The sequence below is a fragment of the Sinocyclocheilus grahami genome, unplaced genomic scaffold (assembly GCF_001515645.1).
Source record: "Sinocyclocheilus grahami isolate Dianchi unplaced genomic scaffold, SAMN03320097.WGS_v1.1 scaffold911.1, whole genome shotgun sequence".
In the NCBI taxonomy this organism is placed as follows: Eukaryota; Metazoa; Chordata; class Actinopteri; order Cypriniformes; family Cyprinidae; genus Sinocyclocheilus; species Sinocyclocheilus grahami.
The window spans coordinates 249,600-267,226 of NW_015506090.1; the positions used below are offsets into that span (position 1 = coordinate 249,600).

The 17,627-nt window shown below is 38.6% G+C and overlaps 1 protein-coding gene across 2 annotated transcripts in view; it reads left to right on the top strand.

Annotated features, from left to right (window-relative positions):
• The first annotated feature begins 263 nt into the window (after positions 1–263).
• Positions 264–17,627, top strand: part of LOC107564111 (PH and SEC7 domain-containing protein 3-like) — a 117,232-nt gene continuing 99,868 nt past the window's right edge. For both annotated transcript variants that reach the window (XM_016249107.1, XM_016249108.1), the window contains exon 1: positions 264–497. In XM_016249107.1, the coding sequence (XP_016104593.1) occupies positions 375–497 (123 nt within the window). In that variant the 5' untranslated portion in view covers positions 264–374. The remainder of the gene's footprint in view (positions 498–17,627) is intronic.

Below are 17,627 nucleotides of genomic sequence, written 5' to 3' on the forward strand. Positions count from 1 at the left end.
CACAGGGAAGCTCTTCCCCACCGGTGTACCCCAAACTCACATCAGCTGCCAGAGTGAGCTTCCTCCATCCAGGAGCAGGATCGGACCCTAACGTCAGGAATCCACAGATCAGACCTAAACTGAGCCCCAAGCCTCTCGTTCTTCCACCAGTTCCTGCGATTCCAGTCATAACCCCCAGCAAGCCACGGCAGCCGCACACGAGCTGGGTGCACAGCGCCAAACAGAAAGAGGAAGCTGGTGCTCAGAGCAGAGCGAAAGAGAGCCGGAGAGCCGAAAGGACGTCTTTTCTGTCTGCTGTCATCGAACGGACCTCAAAGCTGTATGGATACACACCTGCACTGCATCCCAGCTCCTCCGGGGAGACACCTGCTGATATGACATCACATCTCGATGAGGACGGCGGGGAGACTTCATCACTGACGGCAGAAGCACAGTCTATTGCAACACAGACCGCCATGGTGCCGTCGGCCAGACTTAGACCTGCAGTTCCTGTGAAGGTATATCTGCGCTGCGTCTCTGTTTTTAATCCACCGAACTGGAAATTTAGATATGCGTATGTGTATATCTGATGGGTTTACATATATGTTGTTTACTACATATAACTGATTCTGAGTGATTGATTTGCTTGTCTCGGTCTAGTCTGCTCAGTGCTGTTTTAGACTGGTTTGAAGAGAGCCTCTTTGGGATTTGAGCATGCTGGGGATTGTTTGTCTCTCCACCCAGATGGGCTGATTACAGCTCATATCTCAATCCAATCTTTGCCATACTGCACATTAAATGGACTAGAACCAATTTTCATCTTCCTATTTTATTTTTTAAGAGTTGGAGAACTGCACAATGGCCCCTAAACTTATTTGGCCATTTAATTCATGCTTAAAATGAGTGAATGTAATTGTATGGAGAAAATATCAAGGTAAGTGTCATTTACAAAAACACATTAAGCAAAATATCTGACGGAGTTTGAATTACACCTGCGGTCACTCTCTCTGCGAGCACACTTTGATCAAAATAAAGCAGCACAGAGTTGATATTAAATTAGAAGAAGAACAGATGAACTGAAGCATGGAAATACATTACTATAAAGGAACAAACTAGGTGGTGATCACTCAAATACTGATCATTAATAGACACAATTACGCAGACACTTTTCTCCATGCATTTAAGGCTTTCATGTAATCAAAATGCCCTACCAGTGTATTGAAACTATTATCGCTGTAGTTTCTCTGCGATCTGTTCAATTTAGCAATATCAAACAAGTGCTCTTGAAATAAATCTCAGCATAATGTTATTCAGTACAACAGCACAGTCGTGAATGTGACATTTGCTCTTATAACCTCATTGAACAAGTTAATTTAATTAACATTAAATTGAACATTAGTCCAATTTAAAGGAAAGAAAAGATTCATAACCCGAACAGATCAGGGTCTAAAATGAACCCTTTTGCCACAAAAAGACAAGGGATAGAACTGCAAGTATGACACCAGGAAGCTGAACTTTGGGCATTTTTGATAGTTACAAATTTGTATTTGAACACATTTACACACATTTAATTATTTAGCAGACACTCTCATCCAAAGTGATTTACAAACATGGATCATTGTAGGTCCATGCAATTTATTAGAAACCAACAGTGTATTTGCAGTACACAGTGCCAAGTTTCACATCAGCCCAGTCTTAACCTTTTTGAGTATATAACTAATTATTTATATTTAAAATCATTTTAAATATAATTTTTTTCATGTATATATATATATATATATATATATATATATACATACATATAAATGAAAAAATATCTAAAAATGATTTTAAATATAAATAATTTAATATATATATATATATCACTTCATTTTTCCATATATTTTTAGTTTTTAAGTTCATAATTTCATATATTTCAAAATATATATATCATTACAATATTTCTGCCGTTTCTGCCATGCATTTGCCGGAAGTGTGACTTCATGAGATCAAGTGAAAAATATTTTTAAACACAATTTTTGTGTTGAGTGTATAAGCTGATTCAAGCATTTTTATTTGTATAGCACTTTTCATAATCCATATATTACTTTAAAAACATCATAAAACAGAAGCAAATAAAACTATGACCACACTGTTGTTATTTCTATATAAATAGTAATGGGTAGTTGACAAATAGGCATTAAATTATTATTTTTTGTAAAAGACCATTTTTGAAGAAGAGATACATATATTTATGTAGTGTGAAGACTGATGTTTGAGAAAATATAAGGGGTCACAAACTTTGTCAATTCTGTCAATGTTTTTAAAAACATTTTTACTGAACTGTACCGTAAATTTGTCCTAGGTTGTCACATAGCAAAAATTAAGAAAAAAAACTCTTAATAATATACAAATAGCATGAGAGGAATGTCTCTTCATTGTTAGACACGTATTTTCATATAGTGTTATTTATTTGATATGAAATTATGAATAACATAAATTTTAACCTATGACTTGTTGGACATGTTCAAGACAAACTTTGATGCCATCCGTTCTAAACTGCTGAACATTACACCATTTTCAGATGAGTGATGATTTTTTAGAGATAAAGCAAATCTGTGCTTCTTTTATGTGTGTCACACCACATTATGTCACGCTAAAGTTATTGCTTTAAAGAGAAGGTGAGAAGAATTACATTAAAGTATTTCTATTTAACTTTGAACATTAATTTAATACAAACAATATCAACATGTCAACAAAACAAAAAAATTATTTTAATCAACAAAATACAGTCATTTAGTCTCTTAGTCAATCGGTGTGTCACTGATCCTCCCCACTGCACGTGTGGCGCAGCTAAATATGACTGATATTCAAACACTCTTTTGAAGTACGTGGCTGTTTTCATTTTGAGGCATCATTTAGATTCTGTCTACTTTCTGCATGGCTCTCTCGGGATCTCCTCCTTCTGCGTGGATCCCTGTTAACTTCTCTCCATGTTTCCATGTCCTCTCTCTCACTCATTTCTCTCCTCGATTCTTTCATCTCAAAAACAAAGTATCACATTTAATACTGATCTTCATGACACTTCATAACAGCTTTAACATAACATACATGTTTTCTGCAAAATCATCAGAATCAGAAAATATTTTAATTAACACTGAAAATGCTCAAAAAAAAAGAGAGAAAGAATAAAAAGCAGTTAAAGAAATCATTATTATTTAATTATTTAAAATGCTTCTTAAAGAGTCCTCTTGTGTGACATCTTGGTCCTCCGGTGTAGCAGTACAGGAGTCCCACCGGTGGACATGATCTGTTTCAGCCTTTCTGTCAGTTTATGACCTTGCTATTCCAAGCTAACCTGACATTAGCAAGACACATTTGCATTATTTTTTTTTATGATTTTGTAGTTTAACATACAGTTTTTAATAAAAAAAATACAATTTAGGGGTGTCGCACCAAAGGACAACAAAACGTAACACTTCTATAGTGGTTCCAAAAAAAGTTCAATATCTGAACAATTCTGTGACAAAACCTGCATGTTAGCTTCACAGGGGACTTCAGTAACATGACCTTGAGTGGGCCCTTCAGCTAATTAAAGCTGTCTGTGGAATTGCCCGATTTAAAATCAGGATGTCACACGGGAGGACATGCTTTTCAGTGACAAAATGTATCAAGGTCCTATGCTTTTAGTATTGCAAAAAGTAATTTTGAAAAAAATTATTGCAATTTACTAAAATATACACTTGAAAAGTTATGCCTGAGGTATTTATTAATATATTCATGCTTTTCTTTTTAATTTATAAAAGTTAGGGTTAGGGTTAGTATAGTAATTTATTGAACCATGCTTGAGACAGTCACACCATAGGACAATTTTGAGATTTGGCTCAAAAAAGCTTTTATAACAACAGGTCCATGTGGGACAAATACATTTTTAACCATTTACTGCATTTTAAATAATGACAATGCTAATTATATTAATTTTTTATCTTGTGTGACAATGAAAATGCCATGTCACGTCAACAACACTAATATATTTTTTACGTTTTTTTGTTAGCCTATAATAGCCAAATATTAAATGATCACATTGGTCACGCCCCTAAACAGCTGGTTAGACAGAAAAGCCCCGGAGATCCTCATGAAGATTTTAAAGGGGTCATATGATGCGATTTCAAGTTTTCCTTTCTCTTTGGAGTGTTACAAGCTGATTGTGCATAGATAAGATCCCTGAAGTTGCAAAGACTAAAGTCTCAAAACCAAAGAGATATTCTTTATCAAAGTTAAGACTCTGCCACGCCCCCCTAAAACGGCTCGTTCTAACACACCCCCACATATCTACATCACTATGTGGAAATATTAGCATAATGCCACCCAAATGTGCACGCAAAGAAAGAAGGCGTGGTTTCAGTAACCGCAGTTAGTGTTGAAGCAGCATGTCAGGGAGAGTAGCAGCAGCAACAAGATGAGCTCCTGATTATTTTACTTTTAACTTTTTTTTTAAAATAAGACAGACATTCAGTTCTGACCAATTTAAAACAAAAAGACTTCATACAACTTATATTACCCACAAGAATAGTTTAAATCAACCAAGAAAAACAGCAGAAGACCCAAAGGACCACACAACTGTCACAGAGAGAAGACCTCTCTTCAGACCAAGACCTGTACGAACTTATCCACGGACTTAAAACCTCAGAGAAACAAAGGAGGATATCACAGAAGAGGAAGAGTCACAGAAAGTAAGGAAGGCACTTTTGAAACAATCAGCATCTGTTAATACATGTGTACTATATGTAAGCAGTCCAGCTGCAATTGCTTTGGCAATACAAATGTAAAATTTTTGTCATGCCAATAAAGCACTCTTAAATTGAAATTGAAATTGAGAGAGAGAGAGAGGGGGTCACATCACAGTGGAGTCAGCTGTCTTAACCGTGGCTTGTGTACTGCAAACACATACCAGCGTCATCACGATAAAATACAGCAGATCCATCAGACATTTCAAACTCTCTCAGACCAGGAGAAAGTGGCGTATCTGTTAGGAGAACAGAAGAACTGCTGTGTGTTTGCTGCTCAATATGTGTCTGCCTGTCAGCACAGAAGAGAACACACTCAGCCTGCCCTGATCTGATGTTTCCAGCACAGCTACATTATATTAGGCCATATTACTCTATTACTTAGATCTATATTCTGCTTCTGTAAATATGTCTAATCCCTTATTTTATTTTTATTTCTAGTTTATATACTTATACATTAGTAATTAATTTTACACTACATGTTTAATACTTTTTATATATTATTTTTCTATCTGTTAATACATGTGTACTATATGTAAGCAGTCCAGCTGCAATTGCTTTGGCAATACAAATGTAAAATTTTTGTCATGCCAATAAAGCACTCTTAAATTGAAATTGAAATTGAGAAATTGAGAGTGTGAGGGTCACATCACACTTAACTCTGTCACGGTTAAGACAGAGTCAGCTGTCTTAACCGTGGCTTGTGTACTGCAAACACATACCAGCTTCAACGTATGAGATATGAACCGGGAAAACGTGTGTACCTCGCGCGCACTCACACACACAGAGGACTGTACCAACTGACGCTCAGCTGAGGGGTCGAGACACACACACACACACACACACACCCACACACACACACACACACAGAGGACTATACCAACAGACGCTCAGCTGAGGGGGCGAGACACACACACACACACACACACACCCACACACACACACACACACAGAGGACTATACCAACAGACGCTCAGCTGAGGGGGCGAGACACACACACACACACACACACACCCACACACACACACACACACAGAGGACTATACCAACAGACGCTCAGCTGAGGGGGCGAGACACACACACACACACACACACACCCACACACACACACACACACAGAGGACTATACCAACAGACGCTCAGCTGAGGGGGCGAGACACACACACACACACACACACACCCACACACACACACACACACAGAGGACTATACCAACAGACGCTCAGCTGAGGGGGCGAGACACACACACACACACACACACACCCACACACACACACACACACAGAGGACTATACCAACAGACGCTCAGCTGAGGGGGCGAGACACACACACACACACACACACACCCACACACACACACACACACAGAGGACTATACCAACAGACGCTCAGCTGAGGGGTCGAGACACACACACACACACACACACACACCGCTGCTCTAATACCGAGCTGAAGGGAATCACAATGATGCTCAACATCCAGCTTTAAATGACTGTGAATCATTCTGTGGGTGAGTTTCACTGTTTGTTGTGGTTTCTTCCAGTGTTTTGCACATTAACTCGATCCACGCGCTTTCACTTCTGCAATATTCTCTGTTTATGTGTCACACATTCAGTGTCCTTTTACTAATTTCATACACGAGTGTATGTGTTTGATGAAAAACAGACTTTAAACATGTTTACTGTTGTAGCTGCAGTGCTAGTTCACGTCTAGTAACGCTAGTGAAGCTAACAGACTTTCGCATGAGGGAAAACTAATAAATGAGATCCAAACAGTGATTATACTGCTCATGATGAAGAGAACATGCTGCGATTCCTTGTTATTTCTACTGTTTTTGTTTTTGCTACGTCTGCATTCAGGACGGAGCGTTATTGTTTTCTGGCTAGCGAGATGAATGATGATTTGATATCCATAACGCATGTTATAACAGTGTAACACTAGTGTAATTATAATACTAATAGTGTACATTAAAGTAACAGTGCTGGGTTACCACAGACCCTCAGTACAAGCACCACTGTTCAGGCGTTGTGCTCATTGTCTGCTCAAACCAGCCAATCAGCGTGTGATTCATTGATATTTGGCCTGTAGGCTTTGCTCGTGAAGCTCCTGTACTGTCATGTGTTATCACAGCTTCAGTCCTGAGCTGTAGTGCTTTGGCACAGGGGTTATATTTAGGATGAACTCTACCATCTCTTCATTAACTACCCTGAGACACCACACCACAAGACCTAAAGGTGAAGGGGAAGAAACACAGTGTGTTGTTGTTGTCTTGATAATATTTTGTCTAAACACCAGCATGTTGTTCTTATTAAAACATGCATGCTGTTACAGTTGTCTTGTGCACATGGTACAGTTGTAATGCTTTTATGATTCATTTTTTGGAAATACAGTTGAAGGAACTGTCACTTGACCATTAGATCTAGTGCTGCATTGTCTTACGTTTGTTGATCATGTACAACTTTATGGCTTGCAGAGTCTAAGCAATGTACCTTACCTCACTAAACAATATCTAAACAATTGAATATCTATGAGGAATTGAACATTAAATGCAAGATTGTACTCTGCTTATGATTAATACTACGGTAAATAATAAGTGGATTTCTGATGGTAATCAGCATATTGTGTTTATAAATGCACTTAATGTTGTAAACTGATACTGTTTTCCAGCAAAAGTGTTTATAAGAGTCATGGAATCATGTATTAAATGTTATTAAACATCAATAAACGATTTAATAACCAGATCAGATTTGTGGCAGGAATGTCGGCTGGTCCTGCAAGAATTCGGTAACACTATAAAAGAAGGTTCCATTTGTTAACAATAGAAATACTTCTAAAGCATATATTTTAGTTAATGTTAATTTCAACGTGGACGAATGCATTGTTAAAATCAAAAGTTGCAACTGTTAATATTATTTAACAGACCTGAGCTAACATGAACTAACAGTGTTGTATTTTTTATTAACTAACAATAGCAAAGATTCATAAATACTATAACAAATGTATTGCTCATTGTTAGTTAATGTAAATGAATGCATTACCTAACATGAACTAATGGGACCTTATCGTAGTGTTACCCAAAATCTGTATGGCTGAGCACTGTGTCTGCTCAAAGGAATCTGCAGACTGTTTTGGTTTTTAGAGATTTAAGCATACTGTAATGTATGCTAAACTGAGTACAAATGAATACACTCTATATTGGTTGATTTACCAAACATTTAATAAACAAATAGTCAAAGGACAAGAAAGTGTAAGCATTGGAGTTGAGCGTGTGGGCGTGCTCGTGTAGTTCTGCCACAGTACTGCAACAGTTTTGGGCAAGCCTTTGCTATGTCAGAGGAATTTAGGGTTTGTACGCTCTTGCATCATGGTCTCTGGTTACATGCCACAGTTTTCCCCTGCATTGACAAATGGCCATTTAGCAGATGCATTCTCGTCCACAAGCAACTGACAGTTTCCTAAGAGGACAGACCCCATGGACTAACCCAGTGTTTCCCAACCTTTTTTTAGTCGCGGCACCCTTTGGAAATTTTAACAAACTTCTGGCACCCTACAAAATTAATTTAGTCACAATATGTGAAATTCTAACTTCGATATGATAATTTGAAAAGTATAGATATTCGGTACAACAGGGAAGAACTGCAGAATATAATGTCATACAGATATTTTTTATATTATTTAAAAATTTTGTCCATCAATGGTGGCAATCAGTAGGCTAATTTCTGATGAAGAGACCAATTTATATGACAGATTTTAATGTAGGCTTTTATACATATGTAAACATTATTTAATTACCATTATAACTAACTATCTCACAAATTTTTGCTCACTCAGTGTTTTTTTCAATTTTACAGTGCATTTTTGGTGCAGTAGCATGAGATAGCTTGATTTCAAACTTTGAATTGCGTTTCATGTCTTGCTCAGGGCACAGTGGTGATTGACGAGCTCAATAACTGCAATCGGGCTGCATGATTATGACAAAAATCATAATAGGTGATTATTTTCCTTGACATTGCAATTGCAATATAGGACCTAGTCATTTGAACTGATATTAACAGCAGCAACTGCATGCCATATTTTAAGGTAGCTTCACTTCCAAAACATATGGAGAACTGTATTCCTGAAACAATTATGTTCTGTTTTAAACATCAGCAATTCTTGACAATAGCTAAATGGTCAGCATCACATTGGCCCTTTGAGCAGCATGAAAAACAAAACTTATATACATTTTGAATAAATTGAACGAGCAAGAAATGACACTAGAATGTTCTGATAGGCTAGACTGATGCTGTTGCATTGTAGTCCATGTGCAGCCGGATTTTTCTGTCCATGTGTACTTGTGTGTAGAGAACAATGCATGTGCAAGTGATTGAACTCTCTAATAAGGGTCCAATAGGTAGTGTGCATGTACATTCTCAACGGGACAGATTGCAATGTGGAAAACAATACCCGGCTCTTAATTGTGCAGCCCACATGAGTTTATGAATCAGCCGTTGCAGGGTTTGAACATTTGACCCTTTAACCACTAAGTTACCATCATCACCCTATAATAAAACAATGATCAATGTCATTGTTAGAACAGATAGCTGTATGTAAAATAGTGTTTAGACAACAGCCTCAGCTCTTCGGTTGCTGTTTGCATATATGGCAGATTATTTTCATGCAGTTATAAATGCGGTCAGATAAGTGCAGCAGTGCTAGTGAGTCTTTGGCAGTGGGTTTATTCTCTCAGGAAATGTTTCCAGTATTTTTCCTTACTGAGAGGTCTTCAGGATTGTGAAGCCAGGCATAAGTATGAGTATCCCATTGAATGGGGCTGACTTTGCTGTCAGACTTTTATTCATAAATCGCTGAAACTGGAGGCTCATAATCTGATAAACAGTTTAATACAGCACTAATCTCACATGGTGAGTAATGTAACTGATGGAAGAACACAATTTGTAATGGTCAGCCAACACAAACTGTGTTCATGTCACAAAAAAGCAACCCATTGATTGAATGGTTGTACAGTACATGATGTGTGGTTGGAGATGTGTGTTACAAATTAAAGGCAGACGGAAATGATGAGAATGACATGAATGAATTTTGACTTCATGTTTATTTGTAAGCATCATAAATTATCAGTCATAAATGAATGAAATTTAAACAAAGGGTTCAATTAACTTTTTACATATCAAGATGGGGAGATTTATCTGATATCATCAAACAATCTAGTAAAGCATATGAGTTTACTGTTATTATATTATAAGGTGTCTGAAAATAGGGTGTTTACAGAGATAAAGTGAGTAGTGTTGTAGTAGTTATGGCTGCACAATTAATCAAATTTCTAATCGCGATTACAATTATGGATGACACATTTACGGAATCGTTCAAAGCGGTAATTAATCGTTCAAAGTCCACTTATGTTATTCTGTGTGCTTAAGATGCTTTTTTCTACATGTTATCTTAAGGGTTTTTCCTGGTGTCTGAAAATAGGGTGTTTACAGAGATAAAGTGAGTAGTGTTGTAGTAGTTATGGCTGCACAATTAATCAAATTTCTAATCGCGATTACAATTATGGATGACACATTTACGGAATCGTTCAAAGCGGTAATTAATCGTTCAAAGTCCACTTATGTTATTCTGCACGCTTAAGATGCGTTTTTTTCTTTCTACATGTTATCTTGAGGATTTTTCTCATTATTTTAATTTTAGTTTTAGTATAACATTATAATACAATTCATATTTTTACTTTTTTATAATTTAAACAAGAAACCAATCCAATGTATAGTTGACATTTGAGGCTTAATACTATAGAAACCAACCAAACATGAGAGCAACGCAACCCGGCAGTTTAGATCTTATTGGTTGTTTGCTTGTCAATGGTAGCACGCTCATGTATCAAAACATCTGATAGGCTGTTTAAGATCAACGGATGGCGTGCGCACATTTTAAGAAACTTATCGAGCTCTATATCAAACATTTTTTCTATCGATATCGAAAATGTTGTACCGTCAATAAATACCGATACCATTTTATCGCCCAGCCCTAGGCTCGATACCATATTTTAAGACCCGTCCCCGATCCAATACCAAATATTCTGAGTATCGGAGTCACAGCACGCAGCATAGAAAAGTTCAAAGCACAAAGGGAAGCGATATTGATGCGTAGTGTGTTATATCTATGCAATAGAGTCTTTTCTTCGATTCATATATTATTTCACTGATTAATAAGTAGACTTTGATTATTCAGCTTTTGTAGTTAGTTAAAATATTGAGCTATATATATATATATATATATATTTTCTAACAAATAACTAAAGGTAAGCACTTCAGCTTTTGAAAGTCATATTATGTAATTACAATTATACAATTAATTTATACAAATAAATATATTTGGCACACAAAACGAGATGACAGAAACTCTCTCATTCACCATTGATTTAGCTAAATTAAAAAGTAACTGAATAACATCATTGTTACGGGGCTGACGAGACATGAGACATGCGGATCCAAATGCAAGGCTTTATTCATAGACATGGTTAGAGACAGGCAAGGGTCAGATAATGGCAACGGTTATATAGAGGGCAAGACGCAAGAATATACCTAGGGCTAGCGTGGGTCTACGATCGGCGAACAGAATTAACAGGGCGAGACTAGAAGGGTAAATCCAAGAACAATGCAAAGGTCCAGGCAGGGGCAAACTGAATCTGAATAGGGCAAGACGAGAGGGAGAATCCGAGATGCTCAGGCAAAGATCAGGATGCGAGAAAACAGAGGAGGCAGACTAAGCTAAGGCTGGGTAAACTAAACAGGCTCCGTAGAGTAGCTATCAAACGATAAGCGCTAAACAATACTCGGCAGCTTGACGGGGATAAGAGTGAGTGTTATATAGGGAAGGCGTGAGTGATGACAGCTGTGTGCAATCAGTGCTGTGTGCAATCAACTGTGTGTGTGTAATCAGTGCAATGGATGATGGGAACTGTAGTCCGGGTGAAGTGCAACAGTGGTGTGGTGCAAGAGTCCATAGTAGTGGAAGGATGACCTCTGGTGGCGAGCAGACGGAAATTCATGGACCGGATTCGTGACAGAAACCCTCCAAACACTATATGATCCAGGTGAGCAGTGGAGCAGAGGTGAAACAGGGGGAGGGACGGTGGGCCAGGTCCACGTGGAAGTGGAGAGGCCAAGGACTGAGGCAGAGCCGGCGGAGCAGGGAGCCAGGGTGGAGCCGGCAGTACCGGGGGAGCTGAGGACCACCACAGCAGAGCAGACGGGACCGAAGATCCCCACGGCGGAGCAGAAGACCACCAGGGCAGAGCAGATTACCACCAGAGCCAGACAGTAGACCACCATGGCAGAGAAGACAGAGCCGGGACCCATGGCAGAGACTGGGGCCTAGAGAAAACAGAGACAGGCAACACAGGCAGTGCATTCCTGGTTTCAGGGACCAAGGCAGGGAACACAAGAAGCTCCTCAATGTTCTCTAGGGCAGTGACAGAGTTAAAGGGACAGACACGAAATGTATTATTCTCTGGGCTCATGACAGGCAGGTTTAAGGGTTCAAAGACGGGGTTTTGGGTTGTGACAGACAGACAGTTTCAGATGTGACAGATAAGGCAGAGAGTTCAGAAACAGCTTCTTTGGCTGGGTTGAGACAGGGTAATAGTTCGTAAACGGCCTCCATAGCCGTGACAGGATGGACAGAGAGTTCACGGACGGCCTCCTTGGCCAGAACAGAACAGGCAAAGAGTTCACAGACGGCCTCCATAGCCGTGACAGGACAATAACAGGGTTCAAATACGGCCTCCATAGCCATGACAGGACAGGCAGACAGTTCACATACGGCCTCCATGGCCATGATAGGACAGGCAGGAAGTTCATAAATGAGCGCCGCCACCTCTGGAGGTTCTGGAGTGAGATCAGGAACTGTTGCGGCCTCGTGAGCGGATTCAGGGGCTGGAACAACCTCAGGAGAAGTAATTGAGCAGTGAGTTGCCCAAACAAAAAGGATAGCGACCCCCATTACAGGGAGCACTGAGTGGAGGGGAATAGTCTCTGGAATAACCCGTGCTGAGGCCCTTGGAATGCCCGCTGCTCTAGCCGAGACCAGCGGTGGATCTGACACACTGGATGCCAGTCTCGGATACCTTGGGCCTGGACTCGTAGCAATGGTCATGGTTGACCCAGTGTGAGAAGACTCTGGATGATCAACTGCGATATGACCTGACTCTGGACAAACAGCTGAGACATAACAAGGCTCTGGGAAATCAGCTGAGACATAACGTGACTCTGGAAGATCAGCTGAAACGTGACGTGATGAGACACAGGAAGATCGGCTGTGACTTGACTCGGAGATGACAGCGGTGACGTGACGAGACTCTGGAATGGCGGCTATGATGGGACGAGACTCTGGAATGGCAGCAGCCATTTTGTGGAAAGTCTCTGAGCTGGCAGCCATTTCGTGAACATTCTCTGGACTGGCAGCCATCTTTGGAAGAGACTCTAAAGTGGGAGATACTGCAGGAGTGCTGTGTTCCTCCTCCACAACACCCACAGTAAATGCAGAGCCACTTAGTTGAAGTGCCAGATCTATGTAAAACTCCAGTGTCCAGTTCGGATCGTGCAGTGGCATAATCGATTGCAGCGGCTCAGCTAGGCCTCCTCGAAAAAATATCATGAGGCACATCTCGTCCACAGATGTTAAATGGGCCAGTTCAATAAAGTCCAACACATAATCCTCAATAGACCGCTCACCTTGACGGAGACCAATTATTTTTGCTGCTGGATTCATGGCTGGCCTGGATACACTCATAAAGCTGCTGGATCTGGGTGTTGGCTGATTATTCTGTAACGCGGGAGGCGTGACAACGGAGTTGAGGATCCAAATGCAGCTTTCATTCACAAGAGTGGTCAAAACAGGCAGGGTCAAACACCAGCAAACAGGTAGAATCCAGGGCGAGACAAAAGAGCAATCCAATAAACAGTCCAAGGTAAAAAAAAAAAAAAGAAGGCAAGGCAAGGAAACACAGAGACTCTGAAAAGGGTACAGGCCAAACAATAATCAGCAATGTGTGTGTGGATGAGTGCAACCTTTATAGTGTCACTGATAGGAAACAGGTGTGGTGCAATAATGAGTTCCTAGGCAGGGGTTTATGGGGAATGGAGTCCGGAGAGAACCAAGACAAAACCCCTTATCGTGACAATCATTCTGCCTAACATCTCCTTTTGTAAGTCATATAAATAAGAAACAAAATAGAGGTAAGTGATAAGACGCTTTATTTTTGGATAAACTATTTTATTCACAACATAATCTCTTAAAATACAGTATAAGGTTATTATAATCAAAACAGTCCTGACTCCTGAGCTAGATCAAGCTTTGATCTCTGCAAACCAAACTATCCCTTTAATAAAATAATATATATTTTTTCCACTAATAAAAAGATTTAAAAACCACATTACTGCAGGCTCTTACATTAGGTCACATGAGATCAAATGACTACTCGACAAGAAAAATATTTGTCGACAATTTTTTATTGTCGACGTTGTCGATAATGTCGACTAATCGTTTCAGCCCTAGTGAAGTGCAAGCATGAACCGTATTCTGCTGTAAGTCTTAAACATGCTCAGAAATGGTGTGTTATTCCTCTGTTCTCTGAGAATAATTACTGTGTTAGAAAATATCACAGGCTAGCATGCTGTCTGTGTGTCTTAAATACCATGTTTTACCCTGAAGGCAAACCTGCTCACTGTAGTGAAAAATCTGGATTGTCAGAATTGGTTCATCTTCATGGTTGTTCCCAATTCAACTCCATTTAGTGAGCTTCTTGTCTTAAAGTAACCAGATAATTTTTTGGAGTGCCCAGTCAGCCTCTCTAACGTCAGTGTTCCTCAGGGCTTTTATTTTTAAAATGTTTTTCTTCATCTCCATAAGTAGACCTGTTACAGGAATGATAAAGAACGCTGTGGTTTAAGGAGGAGCACACTGGATGTGGCAGGTGTATGACATACAGCATCATAAAATTCAGTATGCATAGTGCCACCACCATTTGGCATCCAAAAGTAGCGCCTAGCTATGACTTCTGGGGCTGCTCAAAATTCTTCCATGCTATTGCCTGCCAGTAGGGATGTGCGATATCACGATTTTTGAACATGGATGATTAAAATGTCTCCACGATCTGCTTTTGAAGAAATATCATAGTATTGCGCTATAGTGCACATTCTGTCAGTTGCAGTTATCTCAATATACTGTACAACGCCACATACATTCACATCACATCTAACTCATTTACACTCATGGGACACTGCACTTATTCTCTCCGGCCAATCCGTGATCAGCAGAGTTTACACGTCACGTTTTGGTAACGGTACGGTTTACTTGGAACCTCAACTGAGGTGGTACTAAAAAAAGTACCAGGTACCAGGTACTGTACCCAGTGGAAAACCCCCCAAAAGTGAACCGTACTGAGCCGTACTGTGCCGTACCATGCAGTGGAAAAGCGCCATAATAATACTAAACATGCTGCCGCTTGCCATTAAAGGGATAGTTCACCCAAAAATTACATTTCTGTCATTGTTTACTCACTCTCATGTTGTCCCAAACCTGTATTAATTTCTTTCTTGTGCTAAACACAAAAGAAGAAATTTTGAAGCATGTGGGTAACCAAAGAGTTGCTGGTCCAAACGCAACTGGCCCTGGCACGCACTAGCACACCTGCTTTTGTCTCTAAACACGGCTATTGACTTAGGAAAAAAAGTACCATGGAAGTCACTGGGGACCAGCAACTCTTTGGTTACCCACATTCTTCAAAATATCTTAATTTTGTGTTCAGCACAAGAAAGAAATTAATACAGGTTTGGGATGACATGAGAGTGAGTAAATAATGTCAATTTAAATTTTTGGGTGAACTATCCCTTTAATGTTAATAAAACAACAAAATAGATAAAAAACACTCACTGCTTTGACTGAAGAACTTTAATACAGTTGCTTTAATAAGAATCAATGTATAATGTATACAGTGTAGTGTTTATAGTGTTTTATTTTTATATTTGTTGATTCAATTTCTTGAATGCTACTTCTAAATACATCTACTGTACCTGAAAAATAAAGCACTGTTTGTTGTATTTGTATTTGTAATGTGTATCTTTGTTCTTATTTTTTAATAACAAAAATAAAATGACAAAGATTTTTATTTGCCTTCTTTGGCCTAAATGTCTGCCATTGTTTTTTATTTTATATTTTGTTACCTTGTAAGGCTTTGTTTTTAAAATAGGGAGATTAGTTTGGCTGTGCTCAGACAACTTGTAAAATAGTTAAACCAACATGACAAAGAATCGTGATAAAATCTTGAATCGTGATATCCCTGAAAAAAAAAATTGTGATGATATTTTTGCCATATTGCCCACCCCTACCTGCCAGTCACATAGTTTTCAAGTAAGTTCATCGTTTCCTAAAACAAAGCCTTCGGAAATGGTTACCAAGGGACACACGTAACAGAAGCATAGAAGATGCATTGTGTATAGGCAGTTCTTCAGTAACAAGTGTGTGGTTTGACAGCGTGAGCAAAGCCTAGGCTACATATATACAGAGAAATTTTGTAATAAATGTCATCATTTCTCATCTTTCAGTTTTCACAGTTGGACCGTTTTACACCAAGTGTCAAGCTCATCAACATCACATTGTTCATTTTTGAAGAAGTGCAAAGACCTGTGTGAAACTTTTGTCAGTCATGTGCGATACCTGTGCATTTTCCTGCACGTTGTCATATGAACAATCAGTCAGTGTTACTGATACCATAAACCTTGTTACACAAAACAAAAAAAATAAAGACTTGGGTCACGAAGTGAGTCAGATATTAATTCACTATATAACTGCTCTGACATATTAATTCATCAAATGATTTGTTAGACTGATAAGAGTCATGCGAGTTGTTTTGTCATGAATTTTAGTCTACATTGTTTTTTGTTGTGGATCAAATAGGAATGTTGATAGAAATGTACTGTTATACATGTTGGTTTCATATGGTTTTTAAAAACATTACATTAATTAAAATGTTAAAATATGTTACAATTACATGGTATTTAAAAAATAAAGTATAAAAAAGTGTTTTTGTCCAGATATCCAAAATGTATTACTTATAAATATCAAGTTTTTGTGGAGTTGCACCACATGACATTTTACATCCTGATTAGCCTTGTCTATGAAAAGGTCAATTTTTCTTTGACTGGGTGTGCAGGGGTCCACTCTATGAGATCATTTCCTGTTTTATATTTTTGTTATTGTTTATGTTGTTTGCAGTGGTTTGCACCTGGTGACATTTTGAGCAAGTCAGAGCTGACAGCATTCCGTTCCTGTGCCTAAGAATGGTGTCTGAGTAGCATCTCATGAGGTTTTGAGATACAGCCATAACACAATAATGTGAAAGCTCATTGAGTTTTCTTCATAACTACTGCTGGAACATTGCATTCATTATGCTCAAAACTGTTTGAATGGATTAATGTTCATTTCATAATCTTTTTTTCATGGCCGTAAGTAGATAACATTTTGTACTAAGCATCCTGAAAGGCAGAGATAGTTTTCTGGTTCTCCAATAGGGCTGCCCCTGACTAAAGATTTTTCTAGTCGAATAGTAGATACATTTATTCTAGATAAAACCATAGAGTAAGAACAAGTAGAATAAGAAGAATAAGTTATTAATCAAATTAAATCAGTATTAAAATGAATTTGTACAGAGGTAGTACAGAAGAACACAAAAGTGGCTTGTAGGTGTACTTTCAGACATTTAATGAGGATCAGAGGTGGCATGAGTGCAATTAAATCCATAAATTCATGTTAAGATTAATGTTTTAAAAAATGTTGAATATAGAAATATTAAATGATTTAAAGAACTGAAAAGATACTTTAAAA